This window comes from Heterocephalus glaber, unplaced genomic scaffold (assembly GCF_053883595.1).
Source record: "Heterocephalus glaber isolate CG9 unplaced genomic scaffold, H.glaber_assembly_v1.0 deba00000768, whole genome shotgun sequence".
NCBI classification, from domain to species: Eukaryota; Metazoa; Chordata; class Mammalia; order Rodentia; family Bathyergidae; genus Heterocephalus; species Heterocephalus glaber.
This window is the reverse complement of record NW_028258162.1, coordinates 10,823,951-10,840,232: the sequence shown is the minus strand read 5'-3', so window position 1 is coordinate 10,840,232 and position 16,282 is coordinate 10,823,951. Positions and strand designations below refer to the sequence as shown.

Here is a 16,282-nt window from a genome sequence, read left to right as displayed (position 1 = left end):
GGAGAAAAATGTCTTGAAGATATCTTAGGAATCAGCAAGACCCCATGCATAGCAGGCTCAAGGATGCAAAAGTGTAAACCTTTCATTTGAGAAAAGAGTCCCTGAGACTCCTACTCAAGAAGGTCCTCTTAGGGAATTAGTTCCCTGGGATTCATTTCACTGTGCTCAGCCATTCGGGTACTCAGAAGCTGCTGCAGCCATAGTCAAAGGGGGCCCAGCTACTGCCTGAGCTGTAGTTAGCCTTGGTGCCAGGCACCTAATGTTGGTTTTACTGACATGTAGAATGCAAGAGTTGTGATATCAGAAGGCTTCCACCCAGACTTCAAAAGAAAGCCTAGAAAGGCTGGAAGATCAGGCAAGGAGCCCCAGAGAGGGCAGCATGAAGCAGTGGGAATGAAGTAAAAGGTGCAATGGAGCCCTCCAGAGATTGAAGATGCCAAGGAAAGTGGCTGCCTGAGTAGACAGAGGTTGTATGGCTGCAAACAACAAGGCCATATGGCAGTGCTGCCCATGCCCCCCAGGAACTCAGGACTCACCACCACATATCCCAGATGCCTGATGTGGAGCTGGAGGACTCAGTGTTACCCACTGGGTTTCAGTCTTAGATCCAATCCTTGTTTATCCCCCATCCTCCCTTTTTTAATGGGAATGTTTACCCTCTGCCACTGTACCTTGGAATTATGTAATTTTTTTAAATAGAGGTTTAGAGCTAAAAGTTTGCCTTGAGTCTCAGAAGAGACTTGAACTTGGACTTTTGGTAAGTGCTGGAACTGGTGAGTCTTGGGGAATGGATCATGGTGTTTCTGGTTATACATGAGACAGCTGCATTATGTTAGGATTATGAATTCGCTATTGTCCTTATTTGGATATCAAATATGGTCTAAGGAGATGGGTAGCAAGTTGTAAAGGGGTGGGATATGGTGGTTAGGATAGTTTCAAACTGATTAGCTTTGGGATTCACCATGGAGATTGGTGGATGCATGTCTAGGTTTATCTGGGGGTCATGGAGGAGTGGCATTGGGGTCTATGTGTGATCCTTCCCCCCTTCTGCTCTGGAACTCCTGCTCTGCTTCCCTGCTGCCATGAACTAAGCAGCTTTGTTCCACCACAGACTTCCATTCTATGTCTCCACTTTGGAGCCAACCAATCAGGTACTGAAACTAAGAGCAAATTAAGCCTCTCATCCTTTAATTTGTGGGTGTTGGTGATTATGCCTCAGTGATGAGAAAGCTAATACAAACCAAATGAAAACTGATTCAATATAAAAAAGAAGAAAATCTCACCAGTAGCTAAAGTAAAAAGAAAAGGAGACGGAAAATGAGAGAAAAGAAATACAGAGATCAGTTCAGAAATCCAGATACCCAACATTAAGAGTTCTGAAAGGAGAAAATAGTTAAGAAAATAAGCCATCATAAAAGAAAGTTCCTAAATGAGGAAGTCTAAAAGGGCACACTGAACAGTGAGGTTGACAAATACAAAGAATCACATCTAAACACATCATCATGAATATGGAAAGAAATGATCTTAAAAGTTTCCATGAGGAAAAAAAAATTGCCAAGGTATAATTAATTAGGTAAGCATCAAAATTTTCATCAAATGCTAAAACAACCAATATTTTTAAACCCTGAGGGTAAAATGACTTTGAACCTGTACTTCTATATTCTTCTATATTCTTCCACCACCAATCGTGTATGAAGACAAATACACACATAGAAAAACATGGAAACTTTACCTTCCACACAACCTCTCTGAAAATAGTATTTGAGAATATGTTGTATGAAGCAGAAAAAACAAGGAGGAATAAGAAGAATTCTAGAAAAAAAGAGAACCTGTATACAACATACAGTTATTGAATTAATTCAGCAGTTCAATAATTTGAAGAGATTTCCACTTGTTCTACAAAAGACTTAACGCAACAGATATAAATTATGGTACTCCCAAGAATATCTTCAAGAATGATTGTCTGAAGAAGTTGGATGATTTTATAAACAAACCATGTGATTCTTTTGTGTGTGTGTCTTTAACATGAAAAAGAACCAATTAGCAAATCCAGGAGCTGGGGATGGGAGATGCATAAAAAGTCTTGATGCATACACACAACTAACTACAGCACTACAGCATGGTGTCGATCTGAAAATAGAGATGCTTCACTGGACCTGGAGATTTGGAACATTCCTGAAATAGTATGGATTCAATTATTCAAGTTTCAATTCTTAGAGACAACTAATAAAAAAGGCACAGAATTTTTTCACCATAATAATAGGACACAAATGTTATTATGTTTAATTATCTAAAAATACTGAAATTTAAAAAAAAATACTGGAATACGTAACAGGATTAGGAGAGCAAAGGAAAGTAAATGAAGAATTGAAGAGACTATCCAAAGTTTATAGATAGAAAACTCAAAATAAACAATACAAAAAAATGAAAATATAGCTAATAAAACAATGGAGAGTAGGAGAAAGACAAAAAGAATATAAATGAGGAAAGTTCCTCCATTGCTAAATATGAGAAGCTGATGATTTTTTCATTTCCTAAAACGCATCGTCTCAGTTTGCTGATGTTAATACTCCTCATTACAGGTACTCCTTACATATATTTCTTTTCCTGTCACAGCCTGTCTCATCCAAATTCCTGTCTCAAACTCAAGCTTGCTTCTGGGTGTTCCAGTGTCATTTCAGCGGCCTTATGCCTCTTACTGGCACTTCTTCAGGCAGCGCCTGACCTGGACAGCTTAGACTTTACCATAAAAGGCAGCCAAGCAAGTGTCAAGAAATGCCAAATGACAGGACCTCCCAGGCGCCAGCTTGGAAGAGGTCAGGAACCTGCAGGATGTCATCCTGCTGTCCTGGTGTGAAAAGGAAATGCTTTGTCATGTGTTTATCTACTGTGCCTTGCCTCGGATTCTCCTGCTATTGTCTGGAAAGTGTTTCACTTTACATGTTTAGGCCTGGGAACAAACAGCACCAAACTGATTTTTGTACGGAATTCTAGATTTTCACTTTCTACAGCCCTTATATTTCATACATTCCAGTATCTCCATTCACATTCAAGAACAGAGCAATTAAGAGCTGCCTTGTTCTTTGACTTAAATTTCATATGGGGAAACTAAAACTTTTAGCTAAGGAAGGTAACTGGCAGAAGGCCAAGACTAAAATAAGGAGTAAAAAGAAACAAGAAGCCAAAATAAAACAAGAACACTACAATAAAATCATCCCAAGGGGAAAAAATGAGAAAGCATTCACAATTTATACATAACCAGAGGGGAAGAATTTTTTTTTTTTTTTTTTGGTACCAGGGACAGAACTCAGGTCTTTGCGCTTTCACAGCAGGCGGCGGAACCACTGAGCTAAATCCCCGGGCCAGTGGGGAAGAATTTTTAAAGTTCTTAATATTTTTTCCATTAGCACAACATTTTAACCACTTAGTGACTCGGCTCTGCACACAGCTCTCACCGTGGGCTCTACCTTCCATCGACATTGGCTTGCTTTCTGTTTGTGCAGCACTTGAGGTTCTCTGAACTGTCTAAAGGTGTTTTCTCATTTTGTTGTGTTTCAGTTTGTTCCCTGCCTGGAACATGACTACCTTTGCTTATTTCGAGACTGTCTCCTTTCCGTCCTTCATTTCTGAGCTCAAGGTCACCTCTTCTACGCCGTCTTTCCTGACCACCCTGTTTAACACATCACACTCTACCTCTCAGCCATTTTCTGCTACTTTTTTTTTCTTGCCTCGTAGTAAGGGGGCCAGTGGTGCAATGATTAACGTCTGACAACAGATCAGAAGATTAAATTTCTTGAACAGTACTGGTTTCCATTAAGAATTATGTTTTATTTTAATTCTGCTTCTTTATCTGTTATACACACACACAGAAAGTCAGTAAGATCAGGGATTTTGTCTGTCATCTTCACTATAAAATCTCCAGCATGCATAGTCCTAGTCAAATATGTGTTATATGCTCTCTATATTCTTTAAAGAACAGTATATTTCAGAAATTGTAGGCATATGTAAATTGTTTACTCTTTACAATATGGGAGTTTGCAGATAAGGAATTTACCCACAAAGAATTATATAATCTTCTATTACCACACAAGTATGTGAAAGGAGAAACCTTGAATTTAAAATTAGAATTAAAATCTCCAAGCCCTTCCTCCTACATACTCTTCTACACTACCTCCCTGAAATATGCAAGGCACTTCCAAGAGGTACTGAATACAGGATGGAACCAAACATGGTCCTTATACCTCAAAGACATCTACAACTGTTTGAGAAACAAGATAATTACATTAAAAAATGAAAAATAACAGGAGGCATCTTGCTCTCATGACAGTCTAGGAACATATTACCAGGCCCTTCAGGTGATCCTAATGTCTAGGTGATCATTGAATAATAAGCATAAGTTAAACTAGCCTTTACTCCATTGCTCAGTATCTTTTTATTTGTACCTTCTATGAAGTTTAAGTTCACTGCAGCCATAGCCACTAGAGGTGATGGTTGCCATTTCTCCAAGTCTTTCCACGAAATTACTTATCAAATCAGTAGTTGAGAATATTGTATATCAAATCAATACCTGAAAATCTATGTATAGTACAGCTTTAAATGATGTCTATGTAGTATAGCATTTTTGACCATTTCTTCTAGGAAATTCATTTCTAATTAGTTCCAATTCCTAACTACTTCTAGTTGAGTCAATAAAGCTAAAATGACACAGAATATTTTTAAATACATGCTGCAAGGTACTGTTCCTTTAATGGGATAAATTCTGTATTAGCCTAATAATAGCTTTAAACATCCTGAAATAACAGTTTTGAAATGTAAACACAGTCAACTTATCTTTTCTTTTAATTAACTTTATTGGTACATTTTAGGTACACATTATGATCACATTCATCATTGGAAATTTGTACCTGTACATGTTATATCTTAATTCTTGTTTTTTCCCATTCCCCTTCCCTCCCTTCCACCCTCCACCCTCCCTATTTACAAAAACTTTGTTTCCATTTTTTCCTTCCTCATATTTCCCACACACACACACTTCCACTTCTCCTTTAAACCTTTGCTTTCTATTTTACATTATCTATTACACACTTTGGTCCTCATGTACACTTTCAGTTTCTCACACCAGAGAAACAATTCAGTATTTACACATGGGTGTCCCATTTATTTCACTTAGGAGTATGGCCTTGAGATGCATCCTTTAGCTATAAATGTCTCTAGTTTATCATTCTTTAAGGCTCAGTACTATTCCATTTTATTTATTTTTTTAATTAATGTTATTGGTACATTTTATTGGTACATTTTAGGTATTCAATTCATTTACATTTATCATTGGGTGTTTGTACCTGTACATGATGTATCTTGGTTCTTATTTTTTCCTCATCACCTCTGCACCCTTCACCCCCTCCACCCTTCCCTATTTACATAGATTTCATTTCCATTTTTTTTTCTTTTCTCATAGTTTTTCCTTTCCCTCTTTTCCTTTCCCCTTCCCCTCCCTTCACTCCTTCATCTTTGGACCTTTTTTCCTATTTCAAATTATCAATTATTCATTTTAATAATTTTAACCCTTGTTTACACTCTCAGTTTCTCACACTAGTGAAACTATTCAGTATTTACACATGTGTGTCTTGTCCTATTTATTTCACAAGAGTATGGCCTCGATATGCATCCATTTAGCTATAAATGACTCTAGTTTTTCGTTCTTTATGGCTGAGTAGTACTCCATTTTATTTAAAAAACCACATTTTCTTTATCCAGTTTCCAGTTGATGGGCACTTGGGTTGCTTCCAAGCTTTAGCTATTACAAACTGTGCCGCTATGAACATGGGTGCACGTATATCACTGTGGTATGATTCTTTTAATTCTTTTGGGAAGATACCCAGCAGGGGAACAGCTGGGTCATATGGGACCTCTAGTCCTAGTTCTTTGAGGTGTCTCCATACTGACTTCCACAGTGGTTGCACCAGTCTGCACTCCCACCAACAATGGAGAAGGGTTCCTTTCTCCCCACAATGCTGCCAGCATTTGTTATTTGTTGATTTCTTGATAGCAGCCATTCTTTCTGGGGTGAGGTGGAATCTCCGGGTTGTTTTCATCTGTATCTCTTGAATGAAGAGTGATGTTGAGCATTTTTTCATATATTTGTTTGCTGCTTTTACTTCTTTGTCTGCGAAATGTCTATTCATTTCAGATGCCCATTTTTGAACTGGGTCTTTGAATTTGTATAATGATTAAATCATTAATAACTTGACTCCCCAACTACCTACTGTGGAAGAATAGACACTTTCAGTGGAACTATACAACTGCCCAGTGGTAAACACAGCTTTATGGAATAGTAAACCAGAATTTCACAACTGAATTTCATAAGCTCATTCAGCACCATTGGTTTCCTTCTTTCTTCTCTTTCCTCTCCACTCCTCATTGTACCCCACTTTTCCCTAGTTCTCTCTGTCCCCCCATATGTTTGTACACACACAACCCTTCAAAATACATCTTTTAATAGGAAATCTGGATTATGAAGCATTAGCCATGTAAGTAGTAAAACAACAATTAGCAACAGATTCTGCAAATAATTTTGTGAGATGTTCTTTTTGAGCCCTACAACATATAATGTAAACTAATTAATATTCCATCAATCTATCACATTTTCTAGTTCTCATTCATGTCAGAATATATATATATGTATATTTACTTCAAATAAATAAACAGTAATATGACAGTTATGTGTGTGCATGTATGGATGGATGAGACACGTACATACAGACACATGCATGTACACACACATGGAAAGCCCTGGATAGAAGGATGGCCTGAACAAAGAGCAACTTATGTTAATGTCATATGTGTTCCTATTCACCAGTGACTTTTAAACACAGGCAGTTTGCCCCCCGAGGGACATTTGGCAAAGTCTAAAGATTCATTTGGTTACCACAGTGAGGGGTTTTCTGCTGGTGTCCAGTGGGCAGAGGCCAAGGTACTGCTGAGTATTTAAAAACAAGCAAGAGAGCCTCCAGGATAAAGGGCCATCCGCGTCACATAGGGTTGTCTGGCCCAAGGTCGAGAGACCCTGCTCTACATGGTGTTGAGGCATCAAGTAAGGGAAAAACAAAAAACAAAAAAACTAAGCTCTTGATTCTATTTCACACAACTGACTAGGAAAAAAGCAAAACAAACAAAAAAAAAATTCAACTCTACTAAAATTCTGTTTAAATCTCATTAACCAGAACTAATTGCAATGCTACAGAGTTTACTTCCACTGTGAAACTTTTAGGAACTGTTCAGAGACATATCTACTTCTCCTGTTCTTGTCTAAAGGTGATCTTTTATTCTTGCAGTAGGACATTTTCCCACAGTACAAGTGAAGTACTTGTCCAGATAACATGGGAAAGATTTATATAATCTATGTCTAACCCATACTGAACATAAAGAACTGAACTTAGGAGTTCAGGCTGGCCTTGAACTCACTATGTAGCCCAGGCTGGCCTCAAACTTGCGGTGATCCTCCTGCCTCTGCCTCCCAAGTGCTGGGATTACAGGTATGTGCCACCATGCCCAGCGCTGGAGTTATATTTTTAAATGGAGAAGAGTTACAAAAGATATTTCAATGAATAAAAAGGATCTCAGTCAGCAGCGTTAATAATTCTATAGTTCTGCACATGGGTGGAGAGAGATTGCCTTCCTAGGCAAAAAGATGAGTAACTGGATTTTTATTTGAAAAAAATGTTTTCCAATCTTGAAGTTAAATCATATTTGAACTAATCTGCATTTCCCATGAACTCTACTTATAATGAAGGTGATGAAAACTAAATGTATCCTATGTGTTTACTTTAAGGTGCTGTTATGTTCTTAGGTGTAGAAAAGAGATTCAGTCATGACACTTACACTAGGTTTGTCATTGTAGGAAAGAAGCAGGAGCTGAAAGACTTTGTGGTACTTCAGGACCTCCACACTGAGCTATATTTCTGTCCTTTTTATGCCTGTTTGTTTGGGGTTTTTTGTTTTGTTTTGTTTGAGACAAGGTCTCACTAAGTTGCTAATTTGCCAGGCTGGACTCAAAGCTGCCTTAGCCTCCCTGAGTGCCAGGATTACAGGTGTGTACCACCACACTCAGCTCTAAGTATTTTTTATAGATCAGGCTTTTTCTTCTGTAAGAAGAAAGACTAGTTGGGTGAGTAAATGCCCAGCCAAAGTGGGAACTACACATAGAAATGAACTGTTACTTGAAGCTGAAAAGAAGGTAAGGTGAAAAGACCAGCAAAACAGGCCCCACTGACATATGTGACATTGCTGTGCTGGGAATGAGCTTAATAACACTCTCGGACCCAAAGTCCCTGCAGCAGCACCAGTGAACTGCCTATTTATACATCACAACCATCGAGCTTCCAGAGCTATCCAAAATGCATATCTTAGGATGCTGTATTAGTAACTCAGCTTAAATAACCCTTCAAATACCAAACCAGACCTGAAGAGAGAAAACAGATAGGGCCCCAAGGCTGCTCGTCAAGTGAGTGCGAGCTAATATTAACAACATGCTTCTCGGCATCCCAGGATATTAACAATAATCATAAATGCAGAGTATGTTGAGTTCAACTGCACTCTGAAATCTAAAGAAGGACAGACTTGAAACCTGGACAGAGTGTGACAACTGGCTGCCTTTCTGAAACTGAAAGAAGCAGTTGGCTCATTCAGAAGTCGAGACTGTCAAAGCAGTCCAGTGAGGGCACCGATTCCTTCTCTAGAGAGCAGTCATATACTCTTGTCATTTATTTAGCAGTCTTAGAAATCCCACTTCTGCTTCCAAAAGCATATTCTAGAAAGACAAGATAATCCTATGCCATGCTGCACCACAATAAATAGCTCTTTTTTGAAGTTTTAAAGCCAACTGTAGAGGAAAATTGAAAACAGATTGTTTTTTAAGGGTAAAGAATTCCAAATGTCCAAATATTGATTATCTTCAGGGAAATTATAGAGGTATATTGGGTTCCTTGGTGTAGAAAACTGTGAATTACCTCATATGAGTTCAAGTAAATTTCCAGGGCTCTTTGAAGATCTAGAAACTCAGATCATGCTAATTATATTGGAACAAAGTTCCAGTTTCCACTGGTCTATACATAATTCAGTATATATTGATTAGACATTCTGTAAATGTTCTACGAGTAAACAACCATTATAAAGCCAAACACCAGGTCTGACATCCCCCCCCCCATAGTATCATTTTTATAATAGTGGATTCATGGGTATTAACCTTGTGTCCCAAGCTAATTGCTGATTATTGGGTTAGGCTGTGTGAGAACACAGAACTGAGTTATGATGGGATGTAGAAAACATCAGCCTATGTTCACATTTTTATTATGCAGAAACTGATTTCCACACAGATAACAGAAGCCAGCCAGAGACTAAACTGGCAAAGTTCTAACTCAAATCTATACTCTTCTCACTGTCCAACATATTTAATGGTATAAGTGGCCAAAAAAGAATAAGTATAGTTTACTTATTTGAACCAAATATGTTGATTTCTTTCTACCAACTCCATCTTATATTTTTGTTAAAAGGTAAAAACAAAATAAGGGGAATCAAGAAGCAGGAAAAAACATATGGTAATGCAAGGACTACACAGGCTTCATAGACAGATCCACCTCAATTTGATTTGGGCTCCCTGATCTATTAGCTCTTGTTACATTGGGCAGGTTGCTCAACTTTTCTGAAGCTGTCAGTACCTGAGGATTCTAAGGATTAAATGCAGTGGTAACATAATGCATCTAACATGTAGTAGATGCTCACTAAATACTGGCTTTCCTTACTTCAACCTACCACAGAAGAGCTGTACTGCTTCTAGGAAATCCCTTTAGCTCTTTTGGGCTCTGTTGCCTCTACTACAGAATGAGAAGACAAAATCAAATGAAGTCCACCGTTTCTTTCCACCCTTCAAAAAAGAATTACTTCCCCCTCCAAAAAAAAATCATTTTTATTCAAATTCAAAAAACACTTAACTATCTTCTTCTCATCACAAGCCCTGGACACTTCCAACCACCACCAGAAAGACATTTATGCTTTTAGCAAAATGAGATCCAACTCTGCAGTACTTTAAGTTCCTTGAACGAAAGTTACTAGGCAAGCTAGAGAACTCTAACCTTACAGAAAACTCCACACATATAGATTTAAGGTCATAAGCAAAAATATTTTACCATGTACCTTAAATTATTACTCTTTCTCTTTTGCTAGGATAGAAAATGAGAACTAAAGTGTTTTTATTATTAGTCTGTAATAAAAGGATCAAGAATCATTTAGTTAGAAATTACTATCCCTTACTTAAAAAAATGAGAAACTTCTCTTCCTACATGTGCCTCATGCTAGGGTTTAAATTTTAAAATACTTGTGTCATTCTGAGACTCAAGGGAAATGTTTGGTCTGAATGATTTTTATAGTGATAAACAGTAATATAAGAAGGTAGTTGACCCGGTTCTCCACATTACTTTCGAATACCACATTATGGGTTTATATTTGCTTTAAAAATAATGTAATTTAAATGTCCAAATCCTATATATAAGATCTAGGAAAATACTAAATGACCTTAAATGGAAGTTTTAACTACAAAATTTTACTCCTTTTCTCTTCCATAAGTAAATCATTATCAACAGATTTTTATTACAAGTAAGGTCTTTTGCAAACAATGCTCTATATAATCCAAATATTATTAAAATCTTGAGTAGGACTCCTAATCTTGGTTTCCAAAAAAAATCATTTCAGACTTACCTTTTTACTATACCTGTCTAGTATTATTTTATGTCGTAGAATTTTAGAATGCACACTTTAGGGGATGAAACATCAACAACAAAACAACTCTTCCTTTACTGCTAATGAAAAGATTAAAAGGGCCACTCAAATACTCAAATCTCAAATGTGTGAAATAAATAATATACTTCTTTTCTTAAAAGCTCAATAAATGAGCCTGGTGCAGTGGCACATGTCTGTAATTCCAGCTGCTTGGGAAGCTGAAGCAGGAAGACTGCAAGTTCAAGACCAGCCTGGGCACCTTAGGGAGACCTTGTCTCAAGATCAAAACTAAGAGCCAGATGTGGTGGCTCCCATCTGAATCCCAGCACTTAGGGAGTTGAAAAGGAAGATGTAGGGCTACATAGCAAGTTCAAGGCCAGCCTAGACTATACAGCAAGCCCCTGTCTTTAACAACCTATGTTTACAGCAGCTCAATTCACAGGTCTCCGAAAAGAGCTTAGATGCCCTTCAGAAAATAAATGGTTAAAAAAAAAAAGTGGCATATACATACAGTGGAATATTATTTGGCCATAAAGAATAAAATTATGTCTTTGGCAGCAAAATGGATGGAACTTGAGACTATAATGCTAAGCAAAATAAGTCAGACACAAGGTTAAATATTGCATGGTTTCTCTTCTATGTGAAACCTAAAATACAAAGAAAGGAAGGGAGAGAGGGAGGGGAAAGAAGAAGGAAAGAAGAAGGAAAGGGAAGGGAAGGGAAGGAAGAAGGAAGGAAGGAGAGAAGGAGGGAAGATAGATTTAGGAAATAAGAAGGCAGACTCTGGGAGATGGAGAAGGCTTTGGGGGAGGAAAGGGAAAGAATCAAAAGTGATCGAGGCATGTTACATGAGTGTACCAGTTCCCCAAAATAAACATCACTACTCTGTATTGGAAAAACATGCTAATAAAACCCCAAAACGTGATAATAAAAAAGAAAGGAATGTAGCTCGGTAGTACAGTGCCAGTAGATCTGATTCCCCAGTTCAAAAACAAACAGAAAAACAAGGTTCAGCAACTGTAATCCGTGCCCTGCTTCTTGTCCTAAATGAAAATGATAAAGAATAAGATATGTTCCCGACAAGGGTTGTGTGTGGAGGTTCAGACAGGCCCAGAAATATACTTTAGGAACATCCTTAACATGGATGTGCCTGCGATCTGGCTGCGACTTCTGTCACCCCACTGAGCCCAGGGTTGATTCGGCTGCTCAGGCGGCTAGGTAGGGGTCCCCTTTCTCCCTCACCATTCCATGTGCATCCCTCCCCACCCTCCTGAAGCTGCGCTTGGTGGAAGAGGAGGACCACCGCCATAGAGGAGCACCGTTTCCTGGGTCCCGGGTACAGCAGTAGTTACACTCCCCTGTGCTCGAACCTCCAAGCTCTCAGGGTCCACACCTAACAAACACAGTGTGACCCAGAAGCAGAAGGCCTCTGTCCTACTTTTGTTGTCACTACAACCTGATACATGAGTTCTGGGACAAGCCACTTTTCCTTTCTAGTGCTGCTCCTTTATGAAACAACAGGTGGAACTATCTGATCCCTTTAAGACATCTTCTATTTCCTGTAATTAAAATCTGTGCACATCTTCAGTACAGCACTGGAGGGGCACAGGACAGGGACAAAAGCACTCAGAGGAACACTCATTCTGCTCTTTGTGGAGCTGTCAAGACCACCCTGCTTCTGTAGCAAGCCAGACATGAAGTGGCCTGGCTTGTGCTTTGCCTGAAGAGTGCCACTGATGACTATGAAAGCTCTTAAAAAAAAAAAAAACACAAGACAGACAACTTATTGAACACCATCAAAGAATGTGCAGGGGCCGCTAGCGTTCACCACCCCAGACTCTCACCATGGCTGCAAGAAGGCATCAACTTCAGTTCGGCAACCTGTGCCTTCTGATCTTTAAGACAAAGAGTTCTGAACATGAATAGTTTTCATCCCCAGCCCCACATAAAGAAACTTGAAAATTACACTCTTTTTTATACTGGGGATTGACCGGAGGGACACTCTACCACTAAGGTGTATCCTCAGCCCTTTTATTTTTTATTTAAACGATGTCTCACTAAGCTGCCTGGGCGGGCTGCAAGCTTGCGCTCGCCCTGCCTCAGTACTGAGTAGCTGGCTTTACAGGCACTTACCACCACACCCAGCAAAGACATACTTCTTTGTATGCAACACCCTATACCACTTTCACAAACAGTTGAGTACAGTGGTAAAAAGTACAACGGGGTATTAAATCCTGCTCTACAGTTTAACTGCTGTATAAACTTACGCAAGAGGTTTAACCTCTCTGTGCTTGAGATTCCTTTCTGTAAAAGAGGGGAAATAATAAAATATAACTCAATATTATTATAAAGATTTATCAAGATAGTGCAGGCAAAGCAGTTAGCAGAGTCTGATAGACAGTAAATGCTGAATGGGGAGGGAGGGAGGAAGAAAGAGAGAGATCAATCCTGAGACCCCCTGAAGAGTCTCATCTAAAGGCCACAGTTTAGTAGCAAGTAATGACATCTGCTAATCTTTCTCCCGAGCAAACAATATGGCAAAGATTCAAAGCTGGGCTCAGCTCTTACTAAAAGGGTCTTGCAGGAATCAGGAGGAAATGAGATTATCCTGAAAGTAGAAAACTTACATTGGTTCAAGATAGAATCTTTAAAGGCACCACACACACACACACACACACACACACAGAGGTCATAAAGAATCAAAGAGTATTGCTTTTCATTTATACCTTCTCAAGTGTTGCCAGATTAAAAGCTACAGATTTTACAAAACTGTATGAGTGCCTAGAGACAAGTGCAATTCTGTCGCTTGATAGACACACAGCTGAGGCCCTCGGGGTTAAGCAACTTGCCTGAGGCCAGTCAGCAGTAAATGCCATTGGACTCCCCGAGGCCATCCAGCCCTTGGCCTGCCACCCTTCAGCAGTGCCATATCCCATATCCCGCCCTTGCTGTGCCAGAGCGAAGCTAAACCGAACAGCCCACACACATGGTTCCCCACTTCTGCCCGGTTCCCAAGTGGAGCACAGTAGCTTACGCCCCCCCCCCACCTTCTTTCCACACCCCCCCTCCTGGGAACTAGGGGGACCCCAATCAATCTGCGGCCCTCTCTAAAACCGCTCAAGTTTCTACTCTCTCCTTGCTGTTTCTTCTTTGCACGGGTTCTTAACAGCTGCTTCTGAAAGTTCCTCACCACAGTGACAACCCGCAAGTCTGCAGACTAGCAGCTTTGGTCAGATGCCATCCCGAGCTGTCTGCTCCCCTGAGCCGCCTGAGCGGATGCAGTTAGAACTGGCCTCTCCCTCCCTAAGACAGCTCGAGAGTGCAGGGCTGGAGAACACTTATACCCCATAGGGAACAGGAGAAAGAAGGCAGCAAGGAAGGGGAGATGTACCGGGAGGGGGAAGCCAAAGAAAGGACGCACTGGCCAAAGTGGGGAGTCTGTATGCTGGAGACAGCTTGCTGCTGAGTGACTCACTGCTGAGCCGCAAGAACTGCCCAGGGGAAGCCCAGGTTCAATTAGACGCCCTGGGAGTTGACTAACAACAGACTGGGGCCCCGAACAGTGCAGGAAGCGGCCGAGGCCACCCCGAAGTGGCAGGCACGAGGAACTCTCTTCCTCGGGCTCTCCGGTCACCTGGTGCTGGCCCGTCCGCCTGGCAGGCGCACCCCAAGCTCACAGCTTCAGGGCACCCTAGGGGGCTCCCTTCCCCACCATCCCAGGCCGAGGGAAGCAGAGAACACGAATGTGCCTCGCTCTCCCCAGGGCTCCGGGGTCCTTACCCTCATCTAAGAAAGGCTCTCGGGCGCCTGGAGCTGACCTATGCGGGACGCTTCCGGCCTCTAAGCACAGGAGCCCGTCTGGGGCGCCCCTCGCGCGATCGCTGCTCTGAAGGAGAGAGACAGCTGCCACAAGGCCGGCCAAGTGCTGTTTCCGCGCGCGCGCCCGCCCTCCCGCAAAGCTGGAAGGCAGGCTTTGCCTTTTGCCCTCTCCCCTCTCCCTACCTGAACTCGGGGACCAGATTAGGCTGCAGCCCATAGAAGGGAGCGGAAAGAGTGAGCAGCCACCCGGGCCTGTAACTCCCGTTCTCACACTCCAGGAACGGCGGTGACCACTTGATGTGACTCCTGTCCCCGCTGAGCCCGTCCCTGCGCCGCCAGCCGTGGCCCAGGCCCCGGGGCCCCTGACTGGAGCCGCGGCGGTGGAAGTGGGGCCTCCACTTGCGCCGGAGGCCGTGGAACCACTCGGAGTCCAGCGTGGCGTTGGCCAGCTGCTGGGCGGAGGAGGACAGGTCCTGGAGCAGCACGCGGCTCTCCTCGCGCGTGGCCTGGAGGAAGAGCTTCGGGCCAGGCGCGGGCGGCGACTCGGCGCCCAGGGTGATGGCCGCCCGCGAGACGCTGGGCTCCTCCAGCAGGCTCCTCACCAGCGCCTGGTACCACTCCAGGTCGTGCTGCGAGTTCTGCTCCCGAGACTTATTGCCCTGCAGCATCGTGCTGAGGAAGTTGGTGGCGTGTGTCAGCGCGTCCAGCGCCCCGTGCAGGGCGGGATGCGAGCCGGCGAGGCCCGGCGACTTCCCCGGCAGGCCGGCCAGCTCGTAGCGGCCGGAGCAGTTGGCCCGCCTCAGCTGGCGCGCGTCCCCGGTGTAGAGGTAAGAGGCCAAGTCCAGCGGCACCTCCTCGGCCAGCTTCTGCGCCAAGATGGTGCCGTCGGCGGGGCGGCTCCAGGCGGCCGAGGGGTCGGCGGCGGAGACCCGAGCCGCCGGCTGCGAGTGCTGCCTCCCCCTCAGGGTCCTCTCCCGAGCGGGGCCCGACCATCCTGGGGAGTCGCGGCTGGCGCCACCCGCGCCCACGCCCAGCGGAGCGAGCAGGAGGCAGAGGAGGAAAGGGCGAGCCATGACTCCCCCGGCCTCCGGGGAGAGGGCACCGCGGGGCCACTCCGTCACCGCTGGCCGTCGACCGTCAGACTGTCCCGGGGAGTCGCCCTCTCCAGATGCACTGGCCCGGGAGGATGGAAGAGGTCGGGTGAAGCGGCCGAGCCGCCGGCGTAGGAAGCGGCTCACCTGTGGCAGAGCCCGGCACGCGCTGCCCGGCCGCCCGCGGCTCCACCGCAGCCCCGCGCCGAGGTCACATCGCCCGCGCCCGCTCCCGGCTATAGTTAGGCTGCTTACGTCTTCCTGCCCGCCGCCCCTGCGCCGCGCTCATTGAGGTGTGCTTCGGGGCCGCCGCCGCCGCCGCCGCTGCTGCTGCCCCCGCGGCCGCCGCTCCATCCTCTCGGCGGGCACTCCGGCTCCGTCTCCCGCTCCGGCCCTGCGCCCTGCTCCTCCGACCCTGCTCCCGGGGGCGCGCAGCGCGCTCGCCGACCCGCACCGGGAGCGGCAGGAGCGAGTCCGGGAGCAGGCTCTGTTGAGCCTGCGGCCGTGCAGCCGGGGGCCGGCAGCTGGTGGAGCCGCAAACCACTCGGCGGCCGCCCGCCACTCCCGGGAGGAAAGCAGTTTAAAGAGCCAGCGTGGCCGCA

General features: G+C 43.6%; 1 protein-coding gene across 1 annotated transcript in view; it reads right to left on the bottom strand.

The window, feature by feature from the left end:
* The window catches only part of Gpr158 (G protein-coupled receptor 158), a 501,792-nt gene extending 485,924 nt beyond the window's left edge, over positions 1-15,868 (bottom strand). Inside the window, exon 1 of the mRNA XM_004859910.4 lies at positions 14,773-15,868. Within this exon, the coding sequence (XP_004859967.3) occupies positions 14,773-15,662 (890 nt within the window). The 5' untranslated portion in view covers positions 15,663-15,868. The remainder of the gene's footprint in view (positions 1-14,772) is intronic.
* Between the last annotated feature and the right edge of the window lie 414 nt (positions 15,869-16,282).